At 41.2% G+C, this 16750-nt stretch overlaps 1 protein-coding gene across 1 annotated transcript; it reads right to left on the reverse strand.

Annotated features, from left to right (window-relative positions):
• Nucleotides 1-1301: 1301 nt before the first annotated feature.
• Nucleotides 1302-12100, reverse strand: CHMP2B (charged multivesicular body protein 2B). Its single transcript, XM_054270314.1, has 6 exons — nt 11959-12100; nt 9080-9171; nt 5980-6174; nt 3632-3734; nt 2605-2711; nt 1302-2497 (listed from the first exon to the last, which is right to left on the reverse strand). The coding sequence occupies exons 1-6, from the start codon at nt 11990-11992 to the stop codon at nt 2384-2386; spliced, it is 645 nt and encodes a 214-aa protein (XP_054126289.1). The 5' UTR covers nt 11993-12100; the 3' UTR covers nt 1302-2383.
• Between the last annotated feature and the right edge of the window lie 4650 nt (nt 12101-16750).

Raw genomic sequence — 16750 nt, forward strand, 5'->3', positions numbered from 1 at the left:
TGGCAAGGATAAAGGAGGGTAAGGATTGAGTGGTTTCACTGGGTTTCTTTTATCACTCAATGTGATTTAAAAGGAATTTCTATCTAAGCAGGGTGTGCAATTTTTTTAGCCTGATCAACATACTGACCATAACTGCAGACACATAACAAGCCTGCAAACATACAGCACTTCCCACTCTGCTACCCAAAGATTTTTACACAGGTTAGAGCTGCAGGATTGAAAAGGTAACTTGTAACAAACCACAGGATTGATACTGACACCAGCCCTAGTTCAGCAGTTATAATGGCACCAAAAAAGCAATACCTTTCTTCCTGTTCCTCAAAAACCCAGAGGAAAAAACTCATTATGGAATTAAGCCCAATTTTGACAGTTATTAAAAATCAACTGCACACCTCATTCAGAAAGGACACAAGCCTTGGTGTTCAACCAAACTACAAAAAATCACTAACATTTTATCCTTGTGTTTATATTATGATTTCTCTTTCAATACCACAGAGCAGTACTTGGGCATGAGGTTCCAGACAAGGGAATGCAAACTTGAACAAGTCTTTACTGAATATTAAATCAAAGGTCCACGAGCAACTACAATAAATATGATTGTGCTTTACCAAAGCAAGTCAAAGGAGTATTTATCAGAGCTCACAAAGAAAGCCCAGTTAAGAGACAGATGTGTAAGAGTAACCCTACAGAGGACAAAGCCATTGTGGGATAAAAAGCCTTTTATTAGATTTTTACAAAATAACTTGTAAAAAAAAAATCACCCCATATTGTATATATGCAATATATTAACTTACACATTACTACCCACTACCTGACAGATTCAGTTTTGCATTATTTCTTTTAAAGAGAAAGAACACCTGCAATTCTAGGCCTAAAACCTGAGGAAGGCTCTCCTGTGAGTTCTCTTTGCTGACTTCAGTCCTAAACAGTAGATGGTGCAACAGCAGCAGATTCACTGAGGTTTCCTGCTGCACTTGGCCTAGCAGCAAAGTCTCTTTATGAGGTTTGTTCCCCTCCAGTTTTCTTGTTTTGCTTTTGGGAGGTATTTTGATTTTCTCTTTTAAAGCCAAGATGATTGCTGTTTCTGTTCAATGAGCAGCACCACTAAATCAGCACTGAGGGGTAAATATCTCCAGCAGAGTCGGGGCTGAGGAATATCACACCATCCACAAAGTAACAGCTGGGAACTGCATTCTCATTTTGCCTATATCCAGTATCAACAGTTCTTATTCCTTAGCACAATGCATACTCCACTTAAAGCTAGAATTGTGTTGATGCAGTTCAGAGACCATAGAAAAACCTTCACAGAAACCAGAATGCTTTTATTATAGTGTTTAGACAAGTAGTTATCATTTATGATCCAAAATTGTTCTCAAAACTAATATTTAGATTTAGTTTATCAATGTGATCAGTTGCATCTTAGCAAACAATACAATTATGCAGTTATCTTCCATTAAGAAGTACTGTAAAATATATACAAATGTTGCTTCAGGCAAATGTCCTTTTTTCAAGTGCACGAACTGCATTTCTGAATGAGTGCATCTCTCCACTTCAGCACTGAGTCCCATCAGGTGTACAGAGAGGTCTCACCCAAGCACTGTGTAAAACCATCTTAATTATTAAGTTTACTCACCTTTCCAAGACTCCTTCTGAAAGAAAATCACAAAGGTACAAGATTTATATACATAAAGGCACAGCAATTCTGTTGAAACCAGCTATGTTACAGTACAATAGAGTTCAATCAGTGCCTTTCATGCAACAAATTTCACTAACACATGTAACTCCTCTTCCAGAAGAAAAATTAACTGCACAAGGAGTGTATCCTTCCCTTCTGGTAAGAAGAATAACAAGCTATTTTTTCATCAGCTTAAAAGGAATTTTGAAGAAATACATAAAATGCTTTTTCTTTCTGCCTAAATTAGCTAGACATTCAAAGCTATTTCTCATGGAAAAAAAAAGTTCCCAACTAAGAGCCAAGGTGAAGTTTCATTTGTGCTAAGAGATGGCAGACTAAATGTTTCTCTAATGATAGTTTTGTAAAAATGATAAATATTACAGAGGTGCTGTCCTAGGAAGTGGCATGAGCCGCCACTGAATAGCCAGTTCTAGAGACAGATCAGGAACAGAGATGGAAGAAAACTTGGAATCCAAAGGACAGCTCTGGATTGGGTGTAAGTGAATTCATTGTTAGAACTACACCCCTGAGTCAAAAAGGCTCCATGCGATGGATAAAAAAAGAAGTACTTCTCTCCGCGAATTCATCTTCAAGTCGGCATTTCTGAGACTTCAGGGTTCTGCTAGAAATGAGTTGCATTGAAAGAGTCTTTGCACTGTGCACGTGTGTGTAGGGCTGGGCCCCGCAGCAGACTCTGAGCTGGCTCGGTTAATCCACGCCCAGGGCTTTGAGCTGCCGCTCGATCTCCTCGTCCGAGATGGTGGCGGCGCTCGAGGCCGACGCCGAGGGCAAACCACGGGCAGCTGAGGGAGCTTTGGCCATCTGCAAGGACACACAGGTTCAGCCACAACAATCAGGTTATGAGGCTGACTTCTAGAATAAACTGTGTTTCAAAAATGGAATGCAGGGGGAAACAACAACAGCCATACCTTGCCAGAAATCTCAATCCCGATCTCGTCAAGCACTTGGTTAACAATATCTTGGGTTTCTTCCTCTTCATCAGAAGCATCAAAAATGTCATCCAGAGTATCATTAACTTAGAAGAAAGAAAAAAAAAATGCAGATTGCACTAAGCAAAAAGGTGACTAACATGACCTAGTATCATCTTTCCCTCCCAGAACACAGCAGTAATAGCACGGTGTGAGATGCCAGCAGAAGGCACCTGGGTGTGAGAGAGGCTTCCTTAGCTCTGCCTTGCAAAGCCTGTGAGCACAGCCAGGGCAACAACAGGGTAAGGCAAGGCTGGATTTTTTAATAAAAATGTTCAGTCCCACCTAAAGAGTTCAGCTGCTTATATCCCCCTGCATTAGATTTAAACATATCTGCAGAACACTGATAGTTTCATAAAAATCCCTTTCCTCTCCTCTTCCTCCAAGTACATTGCAAAGTTGTTAACTACTCAGGTAACTTGTGTGCAGTTGAGGTGTTTCCATCTTGGTTTGAGTCCATGCTACTTAATGTGACCAACAGGGCAGGGATTGGGATGGGGAGAAGACTCTGACCAACACCAGGAATTAGCTGACAGTGAGCACATACATGCAGGAAACAAGGAACTTGCTGCCTCCCCAAAAAGTTTTTTGTGGCTTAATTTAAGAAAAATGAGACAGAACCATATCATACCACCATGTGCAGAAAGCTGAGATTATCAGTATCTAAATTAAGACAAAATTTCAAGTCTTTCTACCAGTTATGCCATCAAGGCCTTGAATGGGTCTCAAACCTTCTTTGCCCCCAGAATGTTCCTTCTAAAAATATGATGAATCTTTTGCAGAAGATGGGAAGGAATGGATTCTAGATTTAATACCTAGAGCTTCTAAGAAGTCTAAGGCTCAGCTTTCCTACTCAGACATACATTGTTTTGTTTGCTGTAGGTTTTTGCTGTCAGTCACATTGACTATAGAAATAAATTTCAAACTGCCAAGAGCAACCAGCTGTCCCCTGCAGTGCAGAACTTACTCATCTCTTCAGTCATGTCCATCTTCATGTTTTCCTTCTGGAAATTCTGCATAGTTTGTAGTGTCTTTTGTGGGTCCATTTTCTTATTAACTGCTTGCATTGTCTATTAATATGGAAAAAACTCTTAAATCATACAATGAGACATTAGTAAATATCAGTGCATTCATTAAGAAAAATGCTTTAATCCAAATTTTACTTTCCTTGTCTCTCTACATCCCATAAGAACATTAGATAAGTATCAATAGTACAGCCTGCACTTAGTAAGAAATATTGCTATTTAGTGTCCTAATAGACAGACTCTTAAATGTGTGCATCTTTCTGGCACCATGACCCTCCCCTGCCTTGTATTAGGAAAAATCCAACTGATCTCAATGAAAAGAATGGAGAACATTTCCTAACTTGAAGGCTACACACATTAAAGAAATAAATGGCTGCAGGTTCTTATTCAGAAAGGAGAATTTATTTGAACAACCACTGGAGGACAGGCCTTAAATTGTTTCTTGATGCTACAATTTAATGGAAAAATTACTTTTCTCTGGAAAGAAAATATCCAAGTGTTGAGGAAGTACTTGTTTAGGGTGCACCTGTGTGATGGGTGGAGATCTTTTTGTGACAGTGAAATAAACTTGACCCATTTTACTGCCTTTGTGGGCACTGCTATGGGGTACTTCCCTCTTTCCTAAAAAGCAAGTTACTGTGGGATATCAGATTCTAAATACAGATATAAGCAATTCAAATGTAAAATTTAACCATCTTTGAGAAGATAAAAGACTTGGTTAATTAAAAAAGATGGTATGAAACCACTACAGGCTTCACAGAAGGGCTTCTGCCTTCATGTCTGAGTTTCTTCAGGGTGATAATGTTCTATGATACTAAAGTTGAATTTCCAAGACAGTACTCATGGTTGCATTATTTGAATTTAAGAAGTTGTTCTGGACTTGGAAGGTGTTGGTATAAATGGATGTCAAAAATATCTGCACTGATAGAGAGTTTACAGATCTTCAGAAAATAAGGGTCAGATGTATGAATAAAATAAACAGGCAACTTAACTGGACATTATTACCAGTTCAAAATTAGCAAAACATATGCTAAGAAGTATACTGAAAGTATACATACTTGAAAGCTTTGCATTCATGTATTTGCCTTGCTTGTTAAGGCAACTGGTCCCACACATTCTTCACTGATGGTTTTATGAGATTAACAATAGTTTAAGCTTCCCACATTGATAAAGCAAAATACTCACTTTAAAAGTGATCAAAAGAATTTAAGACCTTTTCTCCAATAATGTTAGACAAATAGTACATATAATTGCCTGCTGTTTAAAACTATTTTTAGATTTTTTTTTCCTACTGACCTAATCTTCCTAACTACTCCAGTGACTTTAGTTTTGAGAAGTTTAATCTAAGATCTATCACAGATAAAAACAAGTCACCCATGTAATAATTAAAAAGCAGGACTAACTTGTTCACGAGTGCTGTTGTAAGAATACAGAGCAAGGTGCTGAACCTGATCAGTCAGACAAGTCCCATGTGTAAATTTGCTGCAGAGCCACAGCTCTGTGTCAGTGGCTGGCTGGAACCTGCCCTCATGCTGTGTCTGAAGGGCACCTGACCACCAAGCCTTCGTGGTAATTCCTTTCTGCACCGAGTTGCATTGCTGGGTTTAACTGGATTTAACTTGGACTGGGATCAAAGCCCAGCTTGGCCTACAGTGATGCACAATAATTCTGCTTCCTGCACCTTGAGCTGAACAGTGCTCCTTGTCAAAAGCCAAATCCCTCTTTGTTAATTCAGGGAAATAAGGGAAAGTTCACACCTAACTCGGAAAATTGAGATTTTTCACTCCTTCATGAGATGAGATTTGGGAGGAAACTTAATGCAATACTCTTTCCTGAGAGAGCACAGAGAGAATGACAGCAAACTCCAGATTAGATTTTTTTAGGAATTTTAGATCCAAAGCAATAACCTACTTTCTTCAAAAGCCATAAAGCTATTGTGACACAGTGCCTTGATTTCTAGACAAATCATGCCCTACTTTTTCCCAGTAAAAACTGCTTGTGACAATAAATACAGGCAAGGCACTGTAGCAGCAGGGTTTGGGGTTTTTTTATGTACTAAAAGAGTTCATTCACTGGCATTAGTTTATTTTTGTCATGTAAACATTTGACAGATGCCTAGCCCAAGAAAGTATGTATGTGTTATATGGATAGATTGACCAAACAAAAATGTAACAATATAAACCCAAGTGAGTTTTAGTACTGCAATTACCAAAAATTACCCAAAATAACAGAATTTTTGCAACCATATGCTGCATGTGAATATAGAACAGAATATCTTGTGGTGCCTTACTTTTGCTGTGGCTGACATAGCTCCTGCCATCTTCATCTGGGAGTTCATGACCTTGGTTTGGGTGGACATGGAGGTGACTTTGGAGCTCACAGCATAAGTTCTGTTCTTCTGCTTCCGCAGCTGCACCAGCTGCTTTGCCAGCACTTTGCAGGCCTCTTTGTTGCCAGTCTTAGCCATTTTCTTGATTTCCAGTTCCTGTGAAAAAAGGGGTGAGATTAACTCCACAGAATTTCCATTCGCGCACAGACTATAATTAAGCCTTGCCGCTAATAATTAAATTAAAAATTAACTATCCTCTTGAATCTTTTAAGACATTTAATTTATATAAATAGCTCCTTGCTTTTTTAACAAGGCTGTTTAGCAGAATCAATGTCATGCTGGTATGATTTGACCACAAGGAAAAAACTCAATGAGACTGAACTATAGTGTGGTAGAACACAGTTCCCCCAAAGACTTCAATTTCTGCATGATGTCACATTCACTTCTGTGTGCACATTCAATTCCAAATCTGGATAAGCAGCCACACTTCAAAAAAGCCCTAAAACGTGAAGGAATTATAATGTACAGTCACCTACTGGTGCCATGACTCTAATCATGTTTGATTTCTTGCAATCAAACAACATCACTCATGTAAGAAATTGAGAGTTCTTTTCAAGTCTTTTTCAGCCTCAAGAGAACCTCACAGCCTCTTTGGGGAAGGAGTAGATAAAGTTAGATGATCAATAATGATGTTAATTAGATGACCAATAACATTAGATGATCAATAATTATAGGCTCTTCACTCTTAAAATTTAACTGGACTTAAATCATAATGAAAATAGCATAATTTAACATATGCTTGTGCTGTAAGAAAGACACTTCTGTCTTGGAAAACCAAACCCCAATCTGTCAATTCAAAGAGAAATAACAATCTGTTTAGCCCAGAGGTACCAGGAAAAAGCCTGGCACCAATAATCTTGTCAGCTGGGACTCTTCAAAGTGTGCCTTCTGATTTGTGACTTGGTAATGTAAAAATTGCAACAACTTTTTCCTTTACAGCCTTTTTAAGCAGGTCTTGCCACAGTGGCTCAGTTTTCTGCAGATGTCCATTTTGATTTGTACCATTAAGGAAAAGAAGCTTTTCAAGACCAGCTTTCCCCTGGATTTTTCAGGATAATATGCCTGCCACAGGTATGCAGATGCTTCACTTTATGTGCACTGGTAATCCAGAAAACTGCACTTATAAGAAGCTATGAAAAGATAAATTCTAGTCGCCAGGACATGCAGAACAGTCACCTTTAAAGGCAGATGTAAACTGGCCCAGAAAAGTTCACAGTTAAGTTTATTCCAGACATGGCTCTGGCACAAAATCCCCTCTGCAGATTCACAATTTCTAAAGGGTGTGTCATACACACTATTTTTAATCCAGGAAGGTACAGAGTGGCAGTGAAGCAGCATGAGGCTGTTCAAACCTTAGAGGCCTGAAATAGAAGTAAAGCTGTGCTCTTTGAAAGTAGTTCACAGAAGCCACAAAAATTCCTATAACATCACCAGAATATTATTTCCCTTTTTTTTTTTTTTTTTGTATCTAAAGTATTGTGAAGGTTAGGGGGATTAGTGTGCACCCCAGATTTTAACAGCAAATGTTTGAAAATAGGGATTTTCTCAGTAAGCTGAAAGACCTGCATAGATTTTATAACCTGATTTTTTCAAAGCAAAATACAAACCATTGGTAAATCACTGCAGATAATCCACCTGCAGAAATCAAACCCTATCAATTAAACAGATTATTTTATTCCTAATTAAAAAAAATTTGGGTCAATTTGGTGTACATTATCTGCTTTTGAGAGGTCTGGGGCAAGCTTATTGAAGTCAGTCCTGTTCTTCTGGGAAAAAAGATCAAAATTTGTACAGTTATATCAGGTTACTGAACTGAAACAGAACTGTCTGCATATATTAAGGTATTTTTAGCTGTAGAAATAATATAACTGCATAACTGGTTTTCTCAGAGTAGTACCTTAAAATTAAGGGGAAAAAAAAAAGGTCTTTCTAGAGAAAGCTCATAATGAAATGTTTTGTGATTGACTGATAAGCCCCTGATCCTTCTTCACCTGATCTGACACTGAAAATTAATATTTATTGTGCATTGCTACTCTCATTCCAGCAGCAATTTTTAACTTTTTCAAAGACATATTTCAGTGCTCCTTTTTTCTCCTCAGAAATCCAACATTTCTGAAACCACTTAGTGTGGTAAGTAATCAACACTTCAGCCTGAATAGTCACTAAAATTAAACTTATTTCCACATTTGGAATATTTCATACTGGAAAAAATGCCTTATTTATGAGCAACCTACTATATTTTACATGTCCAAGTCTTTCAGAAACAGTTTATCTGATCTTTGAGTTTATTATTCCCAGCTCTTGGTATTCATGCAACCTGCTGCCACAAACCACCACCTCAATAGCTGCTGGAACAGGCTGGATTTGCACAGCTTTTCCCACAGTGTGAGCATTCTCCATGCATCAAACCCCACCATCTGGCACATCCATTTCTCCTCTTTGAGTGCCACACAGGTGCAGCATTCAGCCACTGAGCGCTTGAAAGCTCACACACACAGTAAGTCCTGAATACATCTTAATTTAGGCAGACAGTGCTACTATTATCAGCTAATTTTAGGGAAGTTCTGTCTGAATGAAAAGAACAGCTCTAGGGGTACTCATGATATCCTGTGGTTTTCCAAGTACTCTCTCCCACTGGACAGTCATGGTAACACATGATAGCACTTCTACTTTTAATTTTTCCACAAGACTGATGATTTACAAACCTTTAAAAAAAAAAAACCCTTCTGAAGGACAGAGAATGCTGGGAATTGTAGGGAAAACCCAATGTGGTTATTTTATCTAAACACATTGTTTCAGGATTTTCCTATGTCAAAGGCTGAGAATCACTTTTAGGCAATAAATATTTTCCAACACGATTTTAGCTGAGAAATGAAAAGGGGAAGACAACAGTTTTTAATATTTCATTATTATACATTGACTGGTATCTTTAAAATCTTGCAAGTTTTTTATTGCATGTGTGTGTTTTAAAGAGCAAAATCAAGTTCCCTGTCATACTTACCAGTTGTTTCTCCTGTTTTTCAAGTGCTGCTCTATCTCTGCTTATAGCCCTCTGTGTACCTCTTAACTCTCGATTTTGCTCCTTTATTATATCTGGAAAGAAAACATTGATAGCTGGGCAAAGTTTTTCAATATTCCATGAACATCTGCTAAGCACCCTGCAGACATGCAGAGTGAAGTGTCAACATTTCAGATTCAGAAAATATTAGCAAAATACAATTTGGTGTATACAACATCATTGTGTCAGCAGTGTGGGCTATATCCTGTTGAAAACAAAGCTGTTTTACCTTTACCTAGGATGTTACTTTGCACCATAACCACAACAAGAGCCTTAACCCCACAGTAAGACACCTGTACACAATTTTCCAGCACTAACTCAGCAATATCTAGGTCACTGCAATTCCCTCAGCCAGGCCTGACTGCAACAGGTAGGGCAGCTGAAGAGTTATGAGTTGAGTTATGAGCTCTCAGATCAGGTGAGGAGCTCCATAAAACAGTGACAATAATCCCAGGTGCAGGTCCTGGATCCTGCTCTTCTCTGTCCTTACTCTGCTCTGGGGGACCTTCTTCTCCTCCACATTTGTGCAGCCCTTATTCAAGTCAGTCTATAAAGCAACTTTTCAATGAGGAGATGCTTAACAATAGTAAGGTAGGAAAGTGGAGGCCTTTACAACAAATTTCAGTTTACTGACCACTGACATAGCAAGCAAAGCTTGAACGCTGTCAAGTGAAACTTACAGGAGTTGTGTGCACTGTGCTATTAAAAATTGTATACTGATAACATCCTCTTATTAAAGCAAGTATTATTTACAGTCTAGGCATCAATCATGCCAGCTGCAGCTAACTTTTGATAGGATTTACAGCACGTGCTTGGGTGTGATTCACCAGGGTATGTGACTCAGCATCCTCTGGCCTCAGCTGAGGGAAGCAGTTGTTATGGGAGAGAGATTCAGCTACTCCTGTATCTGCACTTTGGGTGGGAGTGTGAAAGGAGCAGACTGTCACATGAACTTTCTTTAGAGCTCACCACGGATAAATGCTGGAATCACAGGCCACCTTCTCATTTTTTAAGGTTTGAGGCAATTTTTCTACAAACAGCAAGAAGCATTAGCATTCTTCATTCCTAAAACCAGACATACTGTAAAACATCTATTGGTGGAATTATGTCAACATTAATAGGTTTTAATCAGAAAAAAATCCCAAACCTTTAGTGGCATTTTAAAGACAGAATATACATTTCCTCTTGTAATCTTGCTGGAGATTACCCAGTTCTTGGGCAAAGAAATATATATTAAAAAAACCCAGTGTGGAAATGACACCTGTTTTTACAATGCTACTACTGCTGTGAGTACTACATCCTTGGGAGATGCAGACTTTTCAGTAGACAGTAACTAAGAACTAAAAGATGACATGGGATATAACTGCATTCCTCACACTGGCAAAACAGCAGAGAAAATCGTTCTGAAAATGCTACAGGCAAGTAATTTTGAAGGTAGATAAATGTATATTACTTGCACAGCTGCACTTGGTGAAATTGAAAGAAAAAGCTTAATAGCTACATACAAGACTGGCTTTCCTAAATACACTAGTTTAAAAAAAATCCTTAGTATAGTAAGCTGGAGAGGTGGGAACTTCAAGGTGACAGCAAATAATACTTAGAATAGTATTTAGGAGACAATAAGGATAAGTGCAATGCTTATTTATTTCTGTAGTTTCTGATCTCCCACAGTGGCTTAAACTAAGGATGGCAATAAACTGGAAACAGCTATCTGCAGTTACAGACTGTTTAATTTGTTTTTAGAAGTGAAGGCCAAGATGAGAACTTGGTTCTTGTTTGTTTCTGATAACCGAGGAAATTCCCAGCTGCTAGAGCAGACAGAACGCGACAGGTTATTCAGAGATAAGTCCTATGCCATCAGCCACTCCTGTGTGTCACGGTGTCGTCACACACACACCAGGGCAAGGAGGAAGCATTCCTTAAAACAGGCTGGACGAGACATCCAGCAGGGCTTTTCCTGGCTCCTGCAATCCTTCCTTGGTCATGGCAGCTTAATGCCAGCTCCCCTTCTCAGGTGCTGCATCCAAAATGGGAAGAGCCAGGTGGGAGCTGTGCGTGTTCCCTGCTGTGACACACAATTGGTTGATGTGCAGCGTCATTTTCTGCGAGCCCTTTTCAAACGCCGACCCACCACCAGCTCTGACACGGGGCACCCAACACACCGAGACCCAAACCTGGGGCTCGCCATCGTGGAGAGCCGAGCATCGCCCAGCGGCCTGCTGGCAGCTAAGCCGTCATTTATTTGAGGGGCTTTATTTGAGGATGGTTATTCTTGTTGAAGTTTACGCGTTTTGGTACCAGCCTGGCCACAAAGAACCAAGTTGTTCGCACAGCGGCGCGGAGCCCAGGGCCGGGCGCGGCGGCTCCCGCAGCCTGGCCGTGGCTCCCGCACACGGCACCGCTCGCGTCCCGGCTCCCCTGGGCCCCAGCAACTCCTGCCGGGCCTGTTCTGTGTCCCTCGCTGTTTTGTGCTCCTCCTCCTGCCTCACCCACGGCCCGGGACGGCCGGGCCCGGCTCCCACCCCTCCCGGAGTGCCAGGAATCCCCTCCCCGCAGTGCCAGGGCCGGCCCGGCCCGGCGGCTCTCCCTGAGCGCCGCCGGTGAGTCACGGCGGCCGGGCCGGGGCCTCCCGCTCCGCTCCGCTCCTGCTCCGCTCCCCGGAGCTCCTGCTCCGCCGGGACGCGGGGCCGAGGCCGCGATCTCCGTCCGGCTCCCGCTGCCCCGGAGCCCCGGCCGGGACCAGCCCCGCGCCCGGGGCCGTGCGGGGGCTGGGGGCGGCCGCTGCCGGCGGCGCGGCGGGGCCTCCCCGGGCGCCCACTCACCGTCCACGGTCTTCTTCTTGAAGAGCGAGGCCATGGCGGCAGCCGGACCCCCGCAGCCGCCTCGGCGGGCTCCTGTCGCCTCCTGCTCCGGTGACCAGGAAGCGGCCGGGCCGCGATCGCCCGCCCGGCTCCGCCTCCCGGCGCCGAGGGGCGGGCGGGGGCCGGGCCGGGCCGGGGCTCCGCTCTGTGCCCGCCCATCCTGCGGGCCGGGCCGGGCTGGCCCCAGAGGCGCGGGTGGCATGGGCTGGGCAGCGGCTGCGGGCACGGCTTCGCTTCCTCTCTGTGGGGATTTTCTGTCTGTCCGTCCTGGTTTGGCCTCCCCGAGCCGCGGGAGAAGCGCTGAGGGACCGACCCGGCTGTCCTAAGGGTCAGCCAGGACGGGCGGGGATGTCCCGGCTCCCCGCTCCGTGCCTGGGGTTCTCTTCTTGTAATGAGAGTAGTTCTCTCTTTAAAGAGGGTAATTTACTTCGTGCAATCTCTAAAGGTTAAAATGAAAACATATCAGAAGTTAATTCGGCAGCGTGGCGCTCTCCGGGCTCGCCGCTTGGTTTTGTGAAAACACCGGTCTCGCTGGAAATTGCAGCTTTTCACTGGCTTTCATGTGCCCCTTTAGTTACTTTACACTGGCCGAAATCCAGATCATGTGTGCACAGATACTATGGGAATTCAGCGAGCTTCTAGAAGGAAACCTGGTGCGTGGGCACCTGGAGGGATTTAGGCACAGTTAAACAATTAAACACACAATTAAACACACAATTAAACACACAATTAAGCAGTGGGGTCGCTGCCTGTCCGTGACAGATGAACTGTGAGGTTCGGGATTTTCTGTTCAGGAGCATCCCGGCTCTCACCCCAAGCCATTGCTGACTCTGGAGAGCTGATTAAACATTAGTTTTCTTGGATATGCCTTTGTCTGAGGGTCACAAGAGTATGGAAAAAGGAACAATAATTTTCTTGGTTTCAATATGTAATTACAATCCTTAATTTTTAATAAGGTAGTTTATAATGTAGCTGTGGTTTCATCGTTGGCGATTGTCTACATATGCATCATGCCCTTAGAAAATAAGAAGAGGGCCTTTATTAAAAAAGACAGAGCTGTAGGTTTGAATGCCAGCTCGATATAACTTCCCTTACTTTGAAGTGTTGGGGATGATTATGTTAATGTGCAAGGAAAAAAAGAAGTGACTGGAATGTAGTAATGCATTTTGATGGCTAGATATAAATTCAGCCTGAGAAACAATCCTAAGTTTATGGTTGCAGTACCCTAATAAACCACACTTTTATAACCTTGCATGGAGAAACAATCTATTAGAATATTGTAATAGCAGTGTAAGGATGTATGTGGGCATGGAGAGGTACAGACTGTGTGCTTGCCGTCAGTATTCCTTGATTTTCTGAAAACACTGATTTTGTTGCAAATAGCAAGTTTTCATTGTTTTGCATGTGTCCATTTAGTTATTTTTCAGTGATTGTCACAGGCTGGAATCCAGACCATGTGTGATGACATCCATAAATGACATCAAATTTCTGTGGAAATTTGGTGCTTCTCTACGAGGCAAGTAAAGTAAAATACACTTTAGAAGTTTATTCCTGCACGTCTGCATTTTTTGTTAGGTCAGATCAGTCAGACATGGGTTAGTAAGCAGGACTGAAATCCTGGTTTTGAAAATGCACAGATGAGGGGGAGGAGAGCACTTGTAATTTAGATTCAGATCCCCACTTTCCTTGAGAGAGAGGCTGGGCAGCTGAACTACAGGGTACTCTTAAATTGTGCTAATTAGCTAGGAGACCAGAAATGCTTTTTTCTGTAATATTTCTTCATGAATGTTTAATTGTGATGAGATAAACAAAGATGTCCATAATAGACTCCATGACTGCAATAAATACAGTATGTCTGAGCTATTGCTTGCCAGGACTTACTTTTCTGTGTTGCAAGCCTGAATGCTGGAATGCTGTTGTATGTATTGATAGTGGAGATAAGAGAAGCCCTCCAATTTATCTTTTAAATTATTAATGCTTAAATATCAGTGTTTCTTTTAGATTGTGGCTTGGTTCAGGATCTAATCACCAATCAAAATGTAAAAAAAACCCCTTAGTTCTTTATGCTACAGATAAATTTTAAAAATCAATCAGATGGAATAAATAACCTTTCCTTAGTGACTATATGTAAATATCTCTAGCAAACCAAAGCAGGGACTCTGTGTTTCCTGTTTGTTGGATTTGCAGTGAAACTGGGACACAACAACTGATTTAGCAGGAGGATACAATATCCTGTATTAATTTAAAAATGAAAATAAGTCAAAATATGCAAAATGAATGGGTAACAAAACCAGATTAAAGCTAGTGTTCAGTGTTCCAGAGTTGTACTTAGAAAAAGACAGGAGGGAGGGTTTGTTTTTAGAGGTATAGATAAGCTATTCTGGCATTGGGGCACTGGAGTACTTAAGCACATAGTTAATTTAAACCAGGTGATGAGGTTCAGTCTGATTAAATCTAAGCATGTTTGGGTAGTTAGAGGAAATGGCTGCTGTGAAGAGACCCTGGAAAATTGCTGCTTTCAGGTACTACTCTCTAGAATAGTAGATAAAGTGTCTGGTTGGAAAAAATATAATAAATCCATGTTCTTGGGAGAAAAAAGGAGAGGTGAGCTTTCAGATGTGTGAGCCTTGAAGAAGCTCTTGAGGTCATGCTTTAAATAGTTTTAAGATTTCTGATCTAATGAAGGTTGCCAGTCTTCCCTACCTCCTTTTCTAGTGTGAGTAAAGCATTGCAAGTGAACTTTGACTGGCAGCTGAGGCAGACTGTCTTGGGATGCTTTGTGGATAATGACCCAAATTCAGCACTGTTTGATCTATTCTGGGCCTGTCTAATTCCTGCTCTGCAGATATAAGGAAATTAAATGAGGCTGTGTGTAGTGAAGGATGAAGTGGTTAACTTGAAAATTACAGAGGCCGGAGAAAGATAAATGATCAAAGAGTGTATAAATGTATTGCTATGTGAAATGCACAGCACTTTACATGTAAAATAAAGTTATGAGGAGAAGTGTCTTTGGTGCCTCAGCAAGGGGCCACTTTCCAAATCCTGCAATGCTTTACCTTATCCTGGAGAAGCTCCATGGGAATCCAACTGTTTACTTGTATAAGAGTTTGTGAGATTGTGCTGAGGGCTCCATGACTTTATACTTGTCATGTGAGGGTGGGCTGAGCTAGGAGAGGGGCAGAAAGGAAAAGGCAGGGAGAAAATTCCAGAGCCTAATGAAGCTCAGGCTGCAGTTCACCCTGACATCTGGATCTGCAGTGGCACCAGGGGAACGCTGTGGCTGTGTTCAATGTGGTGGTGTAAAATGTGTCATCCTGTTATCTCTAACTGCACCCATTAGCAATGGAACCTGGTGATGGGAGTTCTCCCATGTGGGGAGTGTCATCCATGGTGGGGAGGCCATGGAAATGCAGAGGCACAAAATCTGGGAGGATTAAAAGAAGGTGAAGCAGAAAAGAGCAGGTGAGGGGTGGTGGCCAGCACAAAACCAGGGTGTAAATATTTGGAAAGTAAGGAGTTGGAAGTGGTAGCAAAAAATGAAGACAGCCCTAGGAAAGAGGATAGAGAAGGTGAAGAGGAGCTGTTGGGGAAATGCTGTGGCTGAAGATGGTGGAGATTTCCTCCACTGCTTTAGTGGATTCAAATAAGTTCAGATTCATTTGCCTGCTTTGTTAAAAAAGAAATCACTTATTTATTTGTGCAAGTGTAAAAACCTTGTTTTATAGAGCATATCTCACCCTCACCTTGCAGATTAGACACCTTTACAGCAACATTTGTGGAAAGCTCATGAGAACTGGAAAATACCTCATTTGTAGGAGGAAAATTGGGAGTCACACCTAGCAAATATACAGGTAAGAAATAACCTTTATAAATGCTGAAAGTAAAATTACTGAAATCGATTTCATAAGAGAAAATTAACTGTCTGCAAATAATGCCCATAGTGAATTGCTGTCCAGTAAGAATTATGCCACAATCAATGAGGTGGCAAAGGGAAACGAGTCAGTAAGCTAAATATCAAAGATTGTCTATTTGGAAATAGCTTATACTTTTAAACATTTTAATTTTTAAAAAGTGTATTTTTATTGATCTAGAAAAATATTGAGGAATGTGGTGAAGCTGAAATATATGAGAATGTTTTCCTTTCCATCTGTTCACAATTTAACTTGAACTGGGCATGTGTGTGAAGCAGAGAATGTATTGTTGGTCTTATTCATAACTTAATTGTTTTTTGCTTTCCCTGCCTAAAAAGAATCAATTGCCAATAGACACCACACAAGGTGCAAGAGGTAGAGGGTAATACACATTTAGGTGTGTAAGCATGGCTTATTTAATTTGTTTTTATGAGTACTTGCTGACATCTATGGAGATTGAGATTGTCTTTTTATGAGAGAGGGTATTTGTGATGTGCATGTTTTGCTTGATACTCTGCTGAATTTGCTTGACAGACCTATGAATAAGTAAAAACCAGCAAGAATGAGTTGAAGGAAAACTGTAGTGCCTGAAATGTGAAATGTTACTCTAGTTTCCTGGAAAGCTTTTAGTGAACTGAAACCTTGAATGTATAAAGAATGTTGTCTTCATCTCGATTTTTGTTCTCCTAAATGAATTTATGAACAATTCTGGGGGCAAAAACAGAAAAACCAAACACAACCCAAAATACTCCCACCCTTAAAAATCCTCAACAACAAAAAACTGCTGAATTCCTTCATCCTTAATATATGTGAGGGTAGGCCAATTTTTTCTGTTGCACAGG

The sequence above is a fragment of the Melozone crissalis genome, unplaced genomic scaffold (assembly GCF_028551555.1).
Source record: "Melozone crissalis strain CALT ecotype California unplaced genomic scaffold, PUWL_Pcris_2 ptg000009l_1, whole genome shotgun sequence".
NCBI classification, from domain to species: Eukaryota; Metazoa; Chordata; class Aves; order Passeriformes; family Passerellidae; genus Melozone; species Melozone crissalis.